At 36.1% G+C, this 18,389-nt stretch overlaps 1 protein-coding gene across 1 annotated transcript; it reads right to left on the bottom strand.

The window, feature by feature from the left end:
* Positions 1-2,825: 2,825 nt before the first annotated feature.
* Positions 2,826-4,484, bottom strand: LOC149144742 (F-box/LRR-repeat protein At3g26922-like). The gene is made up of 2 exons (XM_089452258.1): positions 3,456-4,484; positions 2,826-3,196 (listed from the first exon to the last, which is right to left on the bottom strand). The coding sequence occupies exons 1-2, from the start codon at positions 4,482-4,484 to the stop codon at positions 2,924-2,926; spliced, it is 1,302 nt and encodes a 433-aa protein (XP_089308384.1). The 3' UTR covers positions 2,826-2,923.
* Positions 4,485-18,389: the final 13,905 nt, after the last annotated feature.

Raw genomic sequence — 18,389 nt, 5'->3', positions numbered from 1 at the left:
TTGATTTTTAGCCATTAGTTCAACAATATCCATAAGTATTTCATCTTCCGTTGCAGAATATTTTTTTCTTCTTTGCCCCTGTTCTGGGTTCATTACATTGTTTTGAACTGCCTTATACTTTGATACCGATGCCAAATGTGATGTGTTTTCAGGTAATTGAAGAGCATTAATGACAGCTTCAGAAAAGCTTGGACTTGAGGAATTCTGAACCAAAAAAATAGTAAAACGTTGTTAAAGAGCTGTCTTATTTCTTTCAAAAAACAGGCAATGTAATGTTAATCCGCCCAATATTTATAAATCAGTAGCATATCAGAGTATAGATATCACCCAGGTTTACATTAGTCTATTCAAATCAGCCATCCTCATCACAGTCAAACAATGACTTGCATGATAAAGATGCATCAAAATGGACTTGTGACATGAATGCAGGAAGGCAAGGATTGTGAGAAAATAATAAACAGTGAAAAATCATCATATTATCTATCATTATTTGACTTGACCAAACTACATACCTGACATTACGGGTTTGAATTTCTTTTATACCCATCCTCTATTGCATATCAAACAAAAATACTCTATCTTTCGATCTCCAAAGCAAGTTGCCTGTCCCTGCTTAGAAAAGTGAATCTGCTGTGAGTGGAAGATTGAACTTTTTTGTCACCTCATTTTTTAAATTCTTGATAGTGACTTGATTTTGATTCTTGTCAAGAACAACAAATCTATTGCGAGACACAAAGACAACAAATCCTCCTAATCCCTTTTTTGTCTCTTGTATTCCATCCCTCCTGCCATGACTATCCTTTGGAACAGCATAAAGTTCATAAGCGCCACCATCAGTGTCTGAACAAATTAGTATACGTTATACTCACATGATGCGTTTCACTTTGACATAAGGTGGTCATTCCCAGTGGTTTACATAAAACATTGTAAATCAATAATGGCCTCAGGTTGTTCGGTCGTGCATGCCACCATTACTAGGTTTATTACTAGGAGGTTTATTAGAGCTATGTTTATTAATACTTGCTTTTTGACCGGGGAAATATCAGATTTTTTCCAATTTGCTATGGAGCAATTTGAATGACTTTTATAGAATGTTGTCTGTACTGAATCGAGATAGCACTTCTTTCATGCAGAAGATAAAAAAGAAGTTGAAAAAACAAGCAGAACTGAAAAGGCAGTTGAAAAGGAAGACTTGGAGGCAACTGAAAATCAAGAAGCTTTGAGAAACAAATCTGAAGAGTGAATAGGCGTAGGAGCAACAATAAAGTGTTTGGATTCAGATGAAAATTTCTGATTGATGGTTTCAGGCAAGGCACACAACGATTGCCTCGATTGGTTGGACTTCAATGTGTGACTGACATGTTACTGGCCTCAAAGACCTTGGATTCCAAAGAGGCACTTAGAGTTGGACTTGTAGAGGATGTAGTGGCTCATTCAGACCTTCTTGCAGCACTAGACATTCATGAAATCTTCGTCCTTGGCAACAGTTTTTCCAAAGAATAGATAAGCTAAGTTCTTTACCAAAAGCGCTGGATGTTTTAGAGAATGCCGGAGCTAAAGAAAACAAGGCATATACTAACGTTTCCGATCTATCATTATTATTGAATGGTGTTGTTGCAGGAGTTAGGTTGGAGGCATGCCAAGATTTGATCGAAACTTCTGAAGCAAAAGGACTCATACATGTTATTTTTGCTCAATGCTCATCTCCTAAGGCTCGTGGAACAAGAGACCAAGGATTGATTCCTCATCCAATTAGAAAAGCAACTGTAGTTAAAGATGCTCTCATGGGTTCTGGAATAGTGACTGCTCTGGCTTTCAGTAAATTCCATCATAAGAATTTAGAGCAGTTCGACAAGCTGCTTGCTCTTAAAGCTGCCACCAAAATTTTACACATGCAGGAACAGTATAAAGAAGCTGCCACCAAAATTTTACACATGCAGGAACAGTATAAAGAAGCACCATGTGGACAAATGAATTCTTGAATTTCTGCATACACTAATGCCTCACATAGGAAGCAAAGGATCCTGAAACAAATCAACGAGATCAACTATCTGTTGTTAGATTCCAACATTCTTACAATGAAATCTGAATGCAAATTCTGCCACCGAGATTTGAATGCAAATCTGAATGCCAGTTGAGAGTCTGTGTTCTGCCAATGAGACCAATGATTGTCAATATGCTATGGCTTCCGTGGACTAATGACTGTCACGGTGCTCTCTAATGCAAATCTGAATGCCAGCTGAGAGTCTCTGTTCTGCCAATGAGACTAATGATTGTTTATGGCTACTTGAGCCTAAGATAGCTACTGTAAAGCTCAAGGCAAGGACTAGCTGCCATGCAGCCTCCCTGGTTCTTTATGTACAGTCCATATTTTAGTGTAATAAAAGAAATTACAATACATTCCATATTTTAGTGTAATAAAAGAAATTACAATACTTGAGACACTGCACACAAGCAGCTGGGTAACTTGAAACTCCACCAAGATAATAAAATTTAACCATCTATGTGCTGGTTCATCATCATGGATAACATGAGAATGAGGAACTTGTCCATTTATGGCACCTCAGTCTAACACAAGCTGGGTTTCTCATCTAATACTGTAGGATGAAGAATAATATAATTTTTTTTTAGTATTAATGCCCATTGTGTTTAACAAATTCTTCTTAGTCAAAGCTTTGAACGCCTAAATTACAATTATATTCACGCTGATACAATTGTTATCGATGTCTGAAAATCTTGTCCATTCGATATATAATACTGTGATTTACGAAAGCCTACACAGTGAATACCATCAATTGTTCAAACAGTAAACCTCGAGAAGGAAATTCCTCTGAAATACATTTGAACACTGTAAAATAAAATATATGAATATGTATCTTCCATTATTATATGTTTAATCAACGGTTATTGAAGTGAGTATCTTTCAGCGGCTCCTATGGTACCACTCTTTGTGTATCCTTGTCTGCGTGGAAGCTCTTCCCAATTCCGATATCCTTTCCAAAAACTTTATATACTGTGTCTTCGCATAATCCTCTGGTAAGCTGAAGTCCATAATTTTAAGAGCGGGAGTGCTCTGAAGCAAGCAACCTACCACGGCGATTTCCCTATCATCTAATTGAACTAAATCTACCCCTAAGAATTGAAGATTAATCAGCGGAATGCTTAAGCATGCCGGTACTGGATCTCTGGCTAGCTCCTGCATTAAATTAGAAAGCATATCAGTCAACTTTGCCCTAGATGAGATTTTTGCCCTAGCCTTTGCTGATGCACACCAACGATGCACATAAATAAAGAGCGGGGCAGTTTGCCCACGATGCACATAAATACACAACACAGCATTGGACTCCATATTGTCATCATACCATGGGAAGCAAGGCTTTAACATTATACATGCATTGCTCATGTATAATGAGAATAAGAGTAAGAAGAAATTAGCATAAAAATGAATTCCTTACCCGAATAGACATGCCACGAATCTCCAAACCCTCGAGATTGGGAAGCCTCTGGAGTAGCTTGTAGAAAGGAACCAACATCTCTTCTTCCCCTTTAACCGATGGCCAAAGTCCAATCTCAAGTTCCTTCAAAGTTTTGAAACTCCCCACTATCCCAAGAAATCTCTCTGCCGAGAAATCGTTTGGCTCCCCTTTACAAAAATCCATTGACAATTTGATCAAATTAGTGCCAGGCTGCATTTTAAGTTGAGATACAGCATAGGAAAACTCATGAAGCAACACCCCGTTCACTCTTAGATCTTTTATCAGGTACGCTTCCATAGTTATAAGTTTGGGACAATTGACAGTTAAAATCTCCACCCCATTATCTACATCTAAATATATCATGTTGGGAGCAGAGATGACAGGTTTCCACAGCCCTTTGCATCTCCGTAACTTCAGATTTTGCAACAGTGGGCAAAGGGAAATAAAACAGGCTAAGGAGTCATCTGTGATTTCAATATTAGTCAAGTTGCAAGTAATGAGATGGCTGAATCCAGAGAAATCGGTGGGGAGATGGGAGAGAATGTAGTTAGAAAGTGTGAGCTCCGTAAGAAAATTGCAGGAGAAGAGGGCAGGAGGCGGGATTTCACTTACAGGGGAATCACACAAAGTGAGGCGTTGGATATTCTTCCATGCTGCGTACTGCACCCATTTTGATATGCTTTGGCGGTTAAATCGCCATTCCCGATTAAAGACATTGTGCCATTTGCAAGTGTCGTTGGATAAATGAAATGCCTCCAGATCCCATGAACGCAAAAGTAGAATATTGGAGATTATATTCTCCACTGTTGCGATGGAGAGTGGATCAGGAGTGACAGGGCCCAACAGAAGATAGGGGGATAGAGTGAGTTGGCAGATTTGGGTGTAAAGAAATCTCCATCTCTTGGAGAGGATGGAGCATCGGATTGCCTCTTTTACTGGAATTCTGGAAAGGATAAGGCAGAGCAGAGCATCCGGTAGCATGGAAATAATGTCTGAAGTAGGAGGCATAATGATGCACTACAGGGAATGGTGAGTATAATAAAAAAACACACAGAGATGAGCGTATGCAAACCTCCGTTGGCACCCTCCTGAACTGATATTCTATGTGAATTGATAACCTCTGATCCACTTTGTTGAATTTGCAGTAAGTAATCCCTTTTTTGGCTTGTGCTTCAATCAAAGATGTTAATTCTAGTTCAGCCTTATAAAGATGTTAATTCTATTTCAGCCTTAAGCTGGTCAGTTAACATGTCTGATGTGGCTTATCACTAGTTCATTGATGTGGCTTGTCACTAGTTCATTGTTAGTTAAATTGAGTTCATTGTTAGTTAATTTGAGTCAGTTAACATGTCTAATGTGGCTTATCACTAGTTCATTGATGTGGCTTGTCACTAGTTCATTGTTAGTTAATTTGAGTGGAATCTGTGCCTCGTTCTTTTTGTATCGCGAGCTATGAAGCTTGGTTATTATAATATGGCAGTATACTCATTATATTGCCTCTCTGCCTGTGTTTCTTTATATGATTTCACACATTTTCTTGGCGCAGTCACAAGCGCTCATCTGCTCACTATATGACTCCATGCATGCTGTCTATTCTGCGCAGTTATATGCACACAATCGGCTCCTTGTATGTTTTCAGCCCTCGTCGTTTTACTGAGGCCATACGCCTTCCTTTCTGATCATTAGTCCAAGACTATCTGTCTTCATTGTATCCATGATCCATATATTTTCTCAATATAATACATGCAGATTTTTTCTTACTGAAAAAAGTTTTTAGTGAATTGTATATTAGGTAATTGTAAAAATTTAATTATATACTGGAGTTAATTCATCTCTAATTTTAGAATAGAGATAGAACTGAGATAGACTTTGAGTAGTTCTACAGTTAATTCATCTTTAATTCTAAAATAAATAGAATTGAGATAGACATGGAGTAGTTTTATCAGTTAATTCATTTCTAATTCTAAAATATAAATAGACTTGAGTAAAAATAGGTCTATTATTATTATTATTATTATTATTATTATTATTATTTTATCTGTATTGATATGATATATATGACTTTCGACTTTTTTCATGCTCACAATAAACTATTAAAAATCATGAGCTTTATATATTGTTTAAAATAAAAATAGACTTGAGTAAAAATAAGTTTATTATTATTATTATTATTTTATCTGTATTGATTTGATATATATGACTTTCCACTTTTTTCATGCTCACAATTGAAAATCATGAGCTCTATATATTGTTTTTTTCCAAAATAACATCTGATAAATATACCACATATATATCTATTATCAATATAATATATATCAAACTTTTTTCGTTAAAAAAAGACTCGAGTAAAAATAGACATGAGTAATTCTATGGGTTAATTCATCTCTAGTTCAGTTCTAGTTCTATAATTGATACCCTCTGAACTGATTCTAGGTGAAACTCCAAATATAGTGGAATTACGGTGGAGTCCTTGATGGTGAAAAGGAGATTTGCAGGATGGCGGAGGTTTTTTTGCGCAATTTTCGTTGGGTACTTCAACTTTTCATTAAAATAAACTGCCCCTAAGGAAACGTATTCTAACTGAGTCAGAATAATTAGAATATGCCATTAACTTAATAATTGTATTAAATTGTCCATCGGGTAGCTTGATCAGGAATTCTTCTTTTAATAGTGAGGAGAGTTATGTCACCAATCTGGATTCAAACCTGTTGCTCAGCGAATAAAAAAATATATCTATTTACATTCAATTAAATTTGTCTCAAATTATTATATATAGTTATTAAATCAGATTAGATGCAGTGTGAGTTAAAACTATGTTGGCTAGCCAATTAAATTTATTTTAAATCATTATATATAGTTATTAAATCAGATTAGATGCAGTGTGAGTTAAAACTATGTTGGCTAGCCAATTAAATTTATTTTAAATCATTATATATAGTTATTAAATCAGATAAGGTGCATTTTTTATAGTTTATAAATTGAGATTTAATTTAATTTTGAATTTATTTAATAAACTTTAGACACTTAGTAGATACCTAGTTAAGATGGATTTAAAATGGTTTTAAAAATAATATAATTTATAGTTTTTTTAAGTATACTCCAAGTGTTTTGTTTACTAAATATTATTTTTATAAATTAATAAAATAATATTATATTAATAGAAATTTATGATGATAATTTTGGATAAAAAAATATAATAGATATTTATTTATTATTATTTTTAATTATTAATTTTTAATTATTGAAATTTAAACTTGTAAATTAATAAAAAAATAATTATTATTTTAAGCTTAATTTTTCCTAGTCTAAAAATGATTAACTATGAAATCTCTAAAGATTTCATATTTTGAAAATTCACATATAGAAAAGATAGCAAAAATACGAGATGTACATATCTAAAATTTATTTCATGACTACTCAAAAACACTTAGATGATTGGATTTAATCATTCCATCAAAAGATAAAGGAGATTGATTCAATTTTTCTAAGGAATCCTTCACATGAGTTGGCAATGAAAATACACAGTAAGATAGGAGAAAATAATGCCGTTTTAAAATTGATTCGACACAACTTGTAATGAAAACTATCCATCTAATAGGCACATTGAGGAAGAATGATACCAATAGAAATTCATGTAAGATGTGTAAAAGCACTCAAAGACTTCATTAATTCATTAAGGAAGAAAATTATAATGACAGTTTGGAGGATGAAAATAACCAAAGGATTATTTCCTATCTATATGAAAGTGAAAACATGATGATTTATTCTCGTTATCACAATTATGATCCTTACAGTCTACTTTAAAAAATTTGGAATGAAGAATTTTGAAAACGAAGTAATGTAATTTTCCTTGTCTAATGAGAGAGATGATGATTTGGTGATAGAAGTCTCTTTATCTTTTTAAACATTTGAAAATCTAACATGGATATAATTTCTTTCTATTTTGAAAGGGATCTCATTTATGATACTAATGATGAAGAAGAAGATTTGATTAATTAAATTAAACATAACTAATAGTCTTGGTTAGAAATTTTTGATGAAAAATATACTATCCCAAGCCTTGAGGAAGATGAAAAGATTTGTCCCCCTCTTTATGAAATGGTTAACTATGAATTTGAAATGGCCTTTTTTTTGTGAATCTAGTTTCTCTATTAATTCATGGCATTGGTACCTTGTGATGGGTTTTTAACCAAAAAACTTTCAGCTTCATTCTTATCGAACTTATTGGAAAAATGGTAATAGCAGAAAAACATAGTCAACATCAAACATAAACTAGAAAACCATCAAATTGACCAATAAAACCAGAAAGTACCAAGTACAAACTGACAACTAATTTTCATCCCTGATCGGCGAGGTTTGCTAGGCTTGGATCATCTAGGTTGTTTCCTGGTGGCAGATGAGCATGAAAAGCCTCGTGCACATGTCCCTCGTCAATGTTCCATTTTTCCTTCCAAACGGTCTAGAAGCTCGATAATTATTTTCTAACCACAACAAAAAGCAACCAAGTGATCCATCATATGCCATTGATTGTGTTGAAGATCATTCATAAAGCCGATGATTTCATTCTAGTTGTCATGGTGGTCTCGAACAATCTGTTATAGCAACTAAGTAACTCTATTACGCTTGGGTAGTCGACAATTTGTTGGTATAACTCCTCTCCTAAATCCCTCATCTCTGTCCTGTGCTCTATTATGTGTCCCCTTGTTTCGCCACTTCGGTATGTGTTACCTCATTGTTGTTGCATGGTGTCTAGGGTGGCACTATTTCTATACCCAAGCTGCATCCAACACCCCTTGTTCCAGTTCTCCCAATTAATCGACCCCTGGCGGGCGAGCCCAAGACTAAAGCAGTGATAGCACTGTGTGATAGGATGAGAGGGCCAAATTGGTGTATTCCCTTCCTTAAATGATTTTCTAACTCTAAAATAACGACCACCCACACCTAGTCTGGAGAGTCTGCTAGTCCTCAAGGAACTGAAGTGTTTAGAAGAGAAAAAAAGATGATTACTTATGAAATCTCTAAAGATTTCATATTTTGAAAATTCACATATAGAAAATAAGCAAAAATACCATGCTTACATATTTAAATTTTATTTCATGACTATTCAAAAACACTTAGATGATTGGATTTAATCTTTCCATCAAAAGAAAAAGGAGGTTGATTCAGTTTTTCTGAGGAATCATTCACATGAGTTGGCAATGGAAATAAGCAGTAAGATAAGAGAAAACAATGCTCTTTTAAAATTAATTGGACACAACTTATAATGAAGACCATCCATCTAATGGGCACATTAAGGAAGAATGACACCAACAGAAATTCATGTAAGATGTGGAAAAGCACTGAAATACTTCATGAATTCATTAAGGAAGAAAATTATAACGAGAAGTTGGAGGATGAAAATAACCAAATGATTATTTCCTATCTATATGAAAGTGAAAATATGATGATTTATTCCACTTATCACAATTACGATCCTTATGGTCCATTTTTTAAAATTTGGAACAAAGAATTTTGAAAATGAAGTAATGTAATTTTCCTCATTTGACGAGAGACATGATGATTTGGTGATAAAAGTCTTCTTATCTTTTTAAACATTCGAAAATCTAAGTGGGATATAGTTTTTTTCTATTTTGAGAGGGATCTCATTTATGATACTAATGATGAAGGTGAAGATCTGATTAATTAAATTAAACATAACTAATAGTCTTCGTTAGAAATTTTTGATATACTATCCCAAGCCTTGAGGAAGATAAAAAGATTTGTCCCCCTCTTTATGAAATGGTTGACTATGAATCTGAAATGACCATTTTTTGTGTGAATCTAGTTTTTCTATTAATTGATGGAATTGGTACATTGTGATGGGTTTTTAAACAAAAAGTTCTGTTGAAAATGCAACAAGATGATGGAGCTTAGTGGAAAGGAGTCGCCTTCACTAAGTCGGCCCACAGGCTATTTTTGGTGCAAAGTCTATTTTTAGATTATGTCTATTTTTAGACATATGGATCATGGTCTATGAGTTGCAAGATGCTATTTGTGGATGATTGGTCATGTTGGTAAAAATAGATGGACTTCTATTTTTAGACATATGGGCGGTTTCTATTTTTAGACTGCCAGGCTAAAAATAGAACAGTCAAATATTATTAGCTCTTAATAATATTTGGACTATAAACATTATCTTATCCTCTTGGAGCACTTCAGTTCGAGCTACAGATGTGGCACATGCAGCTGTCAGAAGGAAATACGCTTTTCTTATGGGTCAGTTGAGCTATTGCATGATGGACTTCAGTTAGAACTCAAGTGATTGAGTTTGGTGGAGTTGATTGAGGAGTTGATGGAGTTGTGTTCAATTTGACTTAGTTGAACTAGTTGTATTTAGTCTAACTGTAGAATACACTAGTGATGAGTGATGTGAATTAATTGTTAATTAATTCACTAATTATTAACTCATAAAGCAACTAAAGAATACATCAGTTAACTCAGTGCATGGACAGTTTAGTGGAGACAAATGTTAGAGGTGAGTGAAAGGGCAAGACAGCTGTCAGTTGTGACTATAGTTGTGCATGAGATTTGCACAATCAATGGATTGAGTATTGCCAATGAGGATTGCGTGGTTCAGCCAAGGGAAATACGAGTTTGGATCAGCCATTCTCATCTATTCTCATGCAGGATTGCACAGTGGAGGTAGGCAAGCAGCAGAGGAGATTTGAACCTGTGATTCATTCAGATCTGAGTTAGTTTGTGTGTAACAGGTGGAGATAGTACTGAGTACTTGTGAGGAGTATATATGCTCTCAATCATTATATATATTACATGTTCTCAATCATTATAATATACATATAGTGTGGGGTTTTCAGCTATATGCTTTCCCCAGGTTACATACTGTGTTAATGTGCGCATGCGATTGATGTTTCATTGTTTTTAATTATGCAAAATTGATGATCAACGTAGAGGAGGTTATGTATCATGCATGTATTCCGCAATAGTGTATAACTGGGATAATCTCTATGAATAAGTGTCATATTATTCAAAATTTCTACATGGTATCAGAGTAGAGTTGATCATTAGATCTATTATTCAGAAAGTGATTACATTTTATTTCTTCAGGCAAAGTCTGTAATCGGGCCAGGTAGCCTCTGGATTCATCCTTCTTTTGGAAGGTGAGATATCCGGTAAAAGCCCATACAGTCAATCTCTGTACGAGAAATACTTTGTTCTCACGAGTTTTAGATCAGAAGCGGTTGAGTTTTGAGCTGGTGGAATTCGAATTTGCAGCAGTGTTTTCTTGGTGTCAAAGTTGAAATTTCTTTCAACGAATTGCGATTGAAGTATGCTCTTGAGGGCAGCTCGAATTATATTGCATGGAAAGACAGGATGGAGGCGTTGTTAGATGATAATGGGTTGAAGGAGTTCATAGAGGCTGAGGTCCCAAAGCCTACTGATACTGCTCAAGTTGAGGCTTGGCAAAAGAAGACAACAAAGTGTCGAAGGATTCTATTGGAGGGCGTGAAGGATCACATTATATCCAGACTGCATGGAAAGGCTTCTCCATAATTGATGTGGAAATCGTTGACAGATCTATTCCAAAGCAAGAGCGACCAGAGGAAGTTGGCGCTCAAGGATAAACTCGGAAACATTAAGTGTGAGAATGGAGACAGTATGCCCCAGTATCTCACGAAGTTCATCCAATGCCGGGATGAGCTGGGAAGTGTGGGGGTGGCTGTCGATGATGGGGACTTGGTGAGCTTGGCTCTAGTTGGTCTTCCGAAGAGTTGGCATTCCTATCACGACGCTATCAATGGTCGGGAGAAATTGCCAGGATGGGAGAGACTTTGGTCGGATCTTGTGCAAGAGGAGATCAGGCAAAATACCAGGGACAGATCTTCATCAAAGGCATCTGATGAAGAAAATTGTGCTTTGGCTGCCAAAGAAAAGAAGGGGAAGGAGAAGGGTTCTCTTTCCGAATCCAGTTCTTCCAATGACGGGAAGAAGGTTGACAAATCGAAAGTGAGATGCTTTCATTGTCATGAGGTGGGCCATTATGCTGCAAATTGTCCATGGAGGGAATCCAAGAAGGGATCTGAAGATGAGGCACTTGCTTCATAGTTTGAGTTGGATTTCACACTCTTCGCATGCATGGTTTCATCCATGGTGGGAAGTGGTTGGTTTCTTCATAGTGGAGCTTCTTTACACATGATCGGTGACAAGAGTTGGTTCAATACTTTGGAGGAGAAATATCTCCAGATACTCATAGCGATGGGTAATGATGAGAAGTATAGTGTCTTAGGTGTAGGCACGGTTATTTTTCAGAGGGAGCATGGAGCTCGCCTTACCTTGACTGATGTCAAGTATGTACCAGGACTGAAGAGAAACTTTGTGTCGATCGTGATGCTGGAAGACAGAGGCTGTGATGTAGTCTTCAGTAAGGGAAAAGTTTTCCTTAGACACATCATCACTAGACAGGTGAAGCAGATTGGTTCACGGGTCAAGAACCTGTATGCTCTTGAGGTTCAAGATGCATGCAAAGCCTTGAGTAGCGAGGCAACTGATGGAGACTTGGTGGTTGAGAGGGAGCGTATATTACCTCTCAACATGCAGAGCTAGAAGAAGTCTCAGACGATTGTGGAGGAGCCACGATTGGTGCAGCAGCTTCAGGAGGTTGTGGAGCAGCCACAACAAGGGAAGCTGAGAGGAGATCGAGTAGAGACATCTACTCATGCAGAGACCTCCAGTAGGGGGAAACTTTGAGCCAGGTGGGCTGAGGGATCGCATGCAGCCATACCTCCAGGTAGGAGGTGGGGTGATATAGAGTGATCATCCCAAGGAGGAGGGGCAGGATCCTTGAGGTACCCAACCTCTTGGATGAGACCTTGCTACGGGAACCTCGATGTGGAGTAGCAGGAACTGACTGATTGGGTAGAAACAGATGCGAATGGAGCAGCAGAGAGAGCGACAGTGTAGGGAATCCCAGGACAACGCATAGCTAGCAAGCTGTAGCAATGCGAGAGGCACAAGTGTTTTTCATAGTGCTAGGTGGCACAGAGAAGTGTGCAATGGTGCGAGATGCATGGAGATGTTGCAGTAGCGCAGATGTCAGAGAGGGAGCAATTGTCAGCAGAAGGTAGAGCTTCAGCATCATAGTATGTTCCTAGCCCAACAGAGTGGTCAGTTGGGAGTGTTTTTGTTCCAAGTGTTGCTGGAGCAAGTGGACCGGGCAAATGTTTTGCATGCAGAACATTCCAGAGTTGCAGGATAGGGGTTGCAGATAATCCATATCTTGTTGAGAGGGAGTGTTGAAAATGCAACAAGATGATGGAGCTTAGTGGAAAGGAGTCGCCTTCACTAAGTGGGCCCGCGGGCTATTTTTGGCGCACAGTCTATTTTTAGACATATGGGCGGTTTCTATTTTTAGACCGCCAGGCTAAAAATAGAACAATCGAATATTATTAGCTCTTAATAATATTTGGACTATAAACATTATCTTATCCTCTTGGAGCACTTCAATTCGAGCTACGGATGTGGCACATGCAGCTGTCAGAAGGAAATACACTTTTCTTATGGGTCACTTGAGCTATTGCATGATGGACTTCAGTTAGAACTCAAGTGATTGAGTTTGGTGGAGTTGATTGAGGAGTTGATGGAGTTGTGTTCAGTTTGACTTAGTTGAACTAGTTGTATTTAGTCTAACTGCAGAATACACTAGTGATGTGAATTAATTGTTAATTAATTCACTAATTATTAACTCATAAAGCAACTAAAGAATACATCAGTTAACTCAGTGCATGGACAGTTTAGTGGAGATAAGTGTTAGAGGTGAGTGAAAGGGCAAGACAGCTGTCAGTTGTGACTATAGTTGTGCATGAGAATTGCACAATCAATGGATTGAGTATTGCCAATGAGGATTGCGTGGTTTAGCCAAGTGAAATACGAGTTTGGATCAGCCATTCTCATCTATTCTCATGCAGGATTGTGCAGTGGAGGTAGGCAAGCAGCGGAGGAGATTTGCACCTGTGATTGATTCAGATCTGAGCTAGTTTGTGTGTAACAGGTGGAGATAGTACTGAGTACTTGTGAGGAGTATTGTACTATGTATTGTTACATGTTCTCAATCATTATAATATATAGATAGTGTGGGGTTTTCAGCTGTATGTTTTCCCCGGGTTACATATTGTGTTAATGTGCGCATGCGATTGATGTTTCATTATTTTTAATTCCACAAAATTGATGATCAATGTAGAGGAGGTTATGTATTATGCATGTATTCTGCAATAGTGTATAATCGGTATAATCTCTGTGAATAAGTGTCATACTATTCAAAATTTCTACAAGTTCTCAGCTTCATTCTTATCAAACTTATTGGAAAAATGGTAATAACAAAAAAACATAGTCAACATCAAACATAAACTAGCAAACCACATTCAAATTGACCAATAAAACCAGAAAGTACCAAGTACAAATATTCAACTAATTTTCATCCCTGATCGATAGGGTTTGCTAGGTGTGGATCATCTGGGTTGTTTCCTGGTGGCCAATGAGCACAAAAAGCCTCGTGCACATGTCCCTCGTCGATGTTCCATTTTTCCCTCCAAGCAATCTAGCAGCTCGATAATTCTTTTCTAACCACAACACAAAGTAACCAGGTGATCCATCATATGCCATTGATTTTGTTGAAGATCGTTCGTAAAGACGATGATTTCAGTTCAATTGTCATGGTGGTCTCGAACAATCTGTTCTAGAAATTGAGTAACTCCATTTTTCCTAGGGAGTCGACAACTTGTTGGTATAACTCCTCTCCTAAATCCCTTGGTTTCGTCTAGTGCTCTATTATGGGTTCCCTTGGTCTGCCACCTTGGTGTGTGTTACCTCATTGTTGTTGCATGGTGCCTAGGGTGGAACTATTTCTATACCCAAGCTACGTCCAACACCCCTTGTTCCAGTTCTCCCAATTAATCGACCCCTGGAAGGCGAGCCCAAGACTAAAGCACTGATAGCACTGCGTGATAGGATGAGAGGGCCAAATTGGTGTGTGCCTTTCCTTGAATGATTTTACAACTCTAAAATAACGACCACCCACACCCAGTCTGGAAAGTCTGCTAGTCCCCAAGGAATTGAAGTGTTAAAAAGATAAAAATAGATGCCAATATATGCCAATCCAGGTCACCCTGAACTTCGTTAAGAGATAACCCTACCTAGGTGAAAGGGCACAATTCAGAAACAATTGGGGGAACACAGTGAAAAATACAGCTACATAATTGGAAATTCCCAAAGAGTTACCCACAAACTTTGGAAACACAGTATGAGAAGGGTTTAACCCTCTCTTCTTAGTATCCAGAGTAGAGACAAATGTCATAGCCAAGAACCACACTGCTACCTTAACAAATGTGTCAAAAAACTTTTTGTAGATGCAATTGAGAGCCAAATGATAGTTAAAAGGAGGAAAGTTACCCAGAAATTGTAAAAATCTAATGGTTCCAGTGAAGGCTCCTTAGTTTCCTGGCCCATACGTTGCCTCCCCTGACGAGCTTTAAGGCTTGTGCTCAAGGAAAGCACATGTGACCATGAGTCCTAGTCCCAAGTCTTTCTGCTCTAGATCCCCTCAATTACCCTGCACATTTGAAGTAGAAATTTCATCTACCACCCTAACTCCCATCACAATGCACAACAAACATCGCTCCAAAGGTTTGCAAGTAACTCTTGTAGTGCCTACAAATTCTGGAACCATCTCTTGCCACCAGTCCCAAGGCACTTCTAAGATAGACTTTGTCAATGCACTTAATGTGTGGGCAGGGGAGTAAATGCCCCTCATTGTCCTCCATTCTCATTTGATGTCACTCCCATCATGGATAATTTGAAATGGTTTTTTGGCCAAAATCTAGCAATACAATTTCTAGCAAAATTGTGATTTCTTTGTAAATTAAACAACTTAATCATATGTTTTTAAAAAACTTGTACTAGATTTTGAATAAATTTGACCCAAAAAATGCTTCAAATAGAACCATTTCATCTATTAATCAGACTACCTGAATTTACTTCATAATCTTGATAAAAAAAGTCATAATCTTTAATTATTAATCGATTTATAAATTATAGTGTTTAATTCTTGATTTATTTATTTATAATTTTTGAATTTCACTCATAAATTGAGATGAAATTTTTCATATATATTTTTTACTATAATTATTGTTAAAATGTATAATGGATCTCTCGTATACACATATTTGCATTTATATATGGATTATATATAAGGGATCAAATATGGATCATATTCTCAATGACTGGACTTGAATATCTTTTCAGGTATAATTTTCATTGTCCTAAAATTGTAGTATAGGTTTAACATAAAATAAAGACTAGAAATTTAAATTATTGTAAGCATCTAATTTTGGTTTAAGATTATGTTAATTGGAATCTTATTTGCTACTTGAAATGAGGACTAAGCGTGGTTTATAGGTATGGATATTTATATCTAAATATGCTATAGACTTATTATTGATGTAGTTTATTGTACTAACCTTGGTATTGCAACATTTGAGAAAGGAAGGCCAAATATTGTTTAAGGTAATTAAAATAAAGAAATTCGAAAGGACTTTGGTAAGAGTTTCATGAGTTATGGTTTTGTTTCAGGTAATTAGATGCATGTTTAGAGAGGGTTTCATGGTATTTTGCAAAGTGTTTGACAAAATCCCTGAAATGGAAATGCTATTATATTTTTTAATCATTATGCATGGATAATTGTTAACTTGCATCCTACCAGAGTAGGAAATGGACGCATACCTAAAATATACCTGTAGGATTCACTACATCAGCCCTTGAAAGAAAAATGTAAAAAAATGATGCTAGCTAAGAGTTTCAAAGATAATCATTGAGGTAATTTTCAATCATTATGTATTATAATAGTTCAGGGTGATTGCCATGTGTTTTTAGGAATGATTGAATGAAAATAATGCTCGATAAATCTCAAAGCACTCAATTCACTTACAATGGATGAAATGATATCGAAAATCATTTAGACAATACATAAGTAATTATAATTTATTTCTACGTTGTTATTTTTTTTGCATAGTTGTAGATTCAAGCTTGCATTCCATTTGTTTGACAAAATTTGTTTATGAAATTCCTGGAGTCATCATATTTTCTACTTTCTAAAAAATGCAATTATGTGTGGTTTCGTAATTATTTAGAACAACATCAGGAGGTATATGTTCCATATGGACACGTAACCACCGATTTGATTCCAAAAAAAAATCAGAATCTAGAACATAAATCTGGGCAATTTTGTAGATTGTTGCTACCAATTATGTGCAGTTATTATCGAGTTTTTTTATGAAAGACTAGGCTTCTTTACTCTTTTTTTTTAAGATTCCAACATTTGAAGTTCAATTTATGAATTTTGTGAGATAAATAGCTTGAAGAAAAATCTCAAGTTCATTGTTGTCAAGTGTTTGAAAAAATGCCTCAAACACTTTTGATTTCATGCTTGCAAAGTGTTTGTCAAAAGGCTTGAATATCTAGAGCTTTTGTGCATATAATTTTTTAGAGTAAAAGTCTTACTTACCATAGTTTTTATGTACTAGAAATTTATAAATAGACTATTTAATGGGTGCATCTTCTTGTGTCTATAATTTTTTGGTATGAATATGAAAATGAATTTAAAGTGCGAACAAAGAATAACACAATTGTTGATTTTATTATTTGAAGCTTTCATTAAAAAAGGGTGGTTGTTGGTGGAATCAATTTTACAACGAATAATTCTATAGAATTTTGTGAAAGTGAGCATAATAAGTTTTGTCCGAGCTACATGTATTCATGGGTTCATTCTTGTGCTTGAATGCCTGTAGAAAACAACTACTTGAGCCCAATTTATATAGGTCCATTCTTTTACTTGGCAGTTTTTGAAGAATAACATGTTTCTGAATTGGTAATCGTAGTTTCTCTTACTACACCATTCATTATACAATTTCCATGATTGAAGCATTGGCTTGATAACTTGGATTGAGAATATTAATTGATGAATTTGAAAATGTCATTTGGTTGATATATTTTTTGATTCCATTTCACAAACATGTCATATTTATTAGATTTACTGATGAAGAGAGACATATTTTTCCCTCAGTTACCTTGCTATAGGTAGGTTAATACTCATATACTTATATTTGATTTTTCTAATAGAAGCATGATACTTTCATGGTTATGATATCAAGAGTCAATAAGTAGAGCTTATTTAGCATAATCTAGGAAATCAAATAGGTTGATCTAGCTTAATGTTCTTACATGGCATTATGGTGGAATTTATTTCTAGTCTTAGAGCACATGTTATCATCTTTTAAACTTGAGAGGAAATGTGTTTGTGAATTGATTTTAAGGGAAAGTTATCCCTGACTTATTATGTGATATTGTTATATTGAAATGGAAGAAGGAACATGATTACATGATAACTAAATTAGTAATGTTAAATAAAAAAAATGAGTATTAGTGATTAATGTGACCTCTAATTCTCTCTATTGTTGATGATTGGTAAGGTGGGACCTTACATATGGTATGAGAGTCGAATACAACACTATGGCCTAATAGGCCAATGTTATAGACAATTTTGTGCCTTGCAGCATCAGGCATGAATTGTCAATAATCCAAGGGATCCAAAGTCCCTAAACATGATGTTCCTACCCCTAGAGGAACAAGGTCAGCAAACCAACAGCTCTCAGATCAGTTCTCCACCTGAAAACACTCAAAAACAAGCAATCCTGAAATCAAAGCAGGTGCTCCACTAGGCTTCTGCGCTGAAACTCAACTCCTCCATGGTGTACCTGCGTTGCAAAGCAAGTGGAACAAAGGCCACCTGCGCTGAGCGAGATGGGACAAGTGGCACACTGAGTCATTGCTCTGGAATCTTCCAAAACTGACACTTGGATCAGGGAT

The sequence above is a fragment of the Pinus tabuliformis genome, chromosome X, assembly GCF_031772625.1.
Source record: "Pinus tabuliformis cultivar Carrire ecotype Pingquan chromosome X, CPIR1, whole genome shotgun sequence".
In the NCBI taxonomy this organism is placed as follows: Eukaryota; Viridiplantae; Streptophyta; class Pinopsida; order Pinales; family Pinaceae; genus Pinus; species Pinus tabuliformis.
Note: the sequence above shows the minus strand (reverse complement) of the source record. Positions and strands in the feature narration are given on the sequence as shown.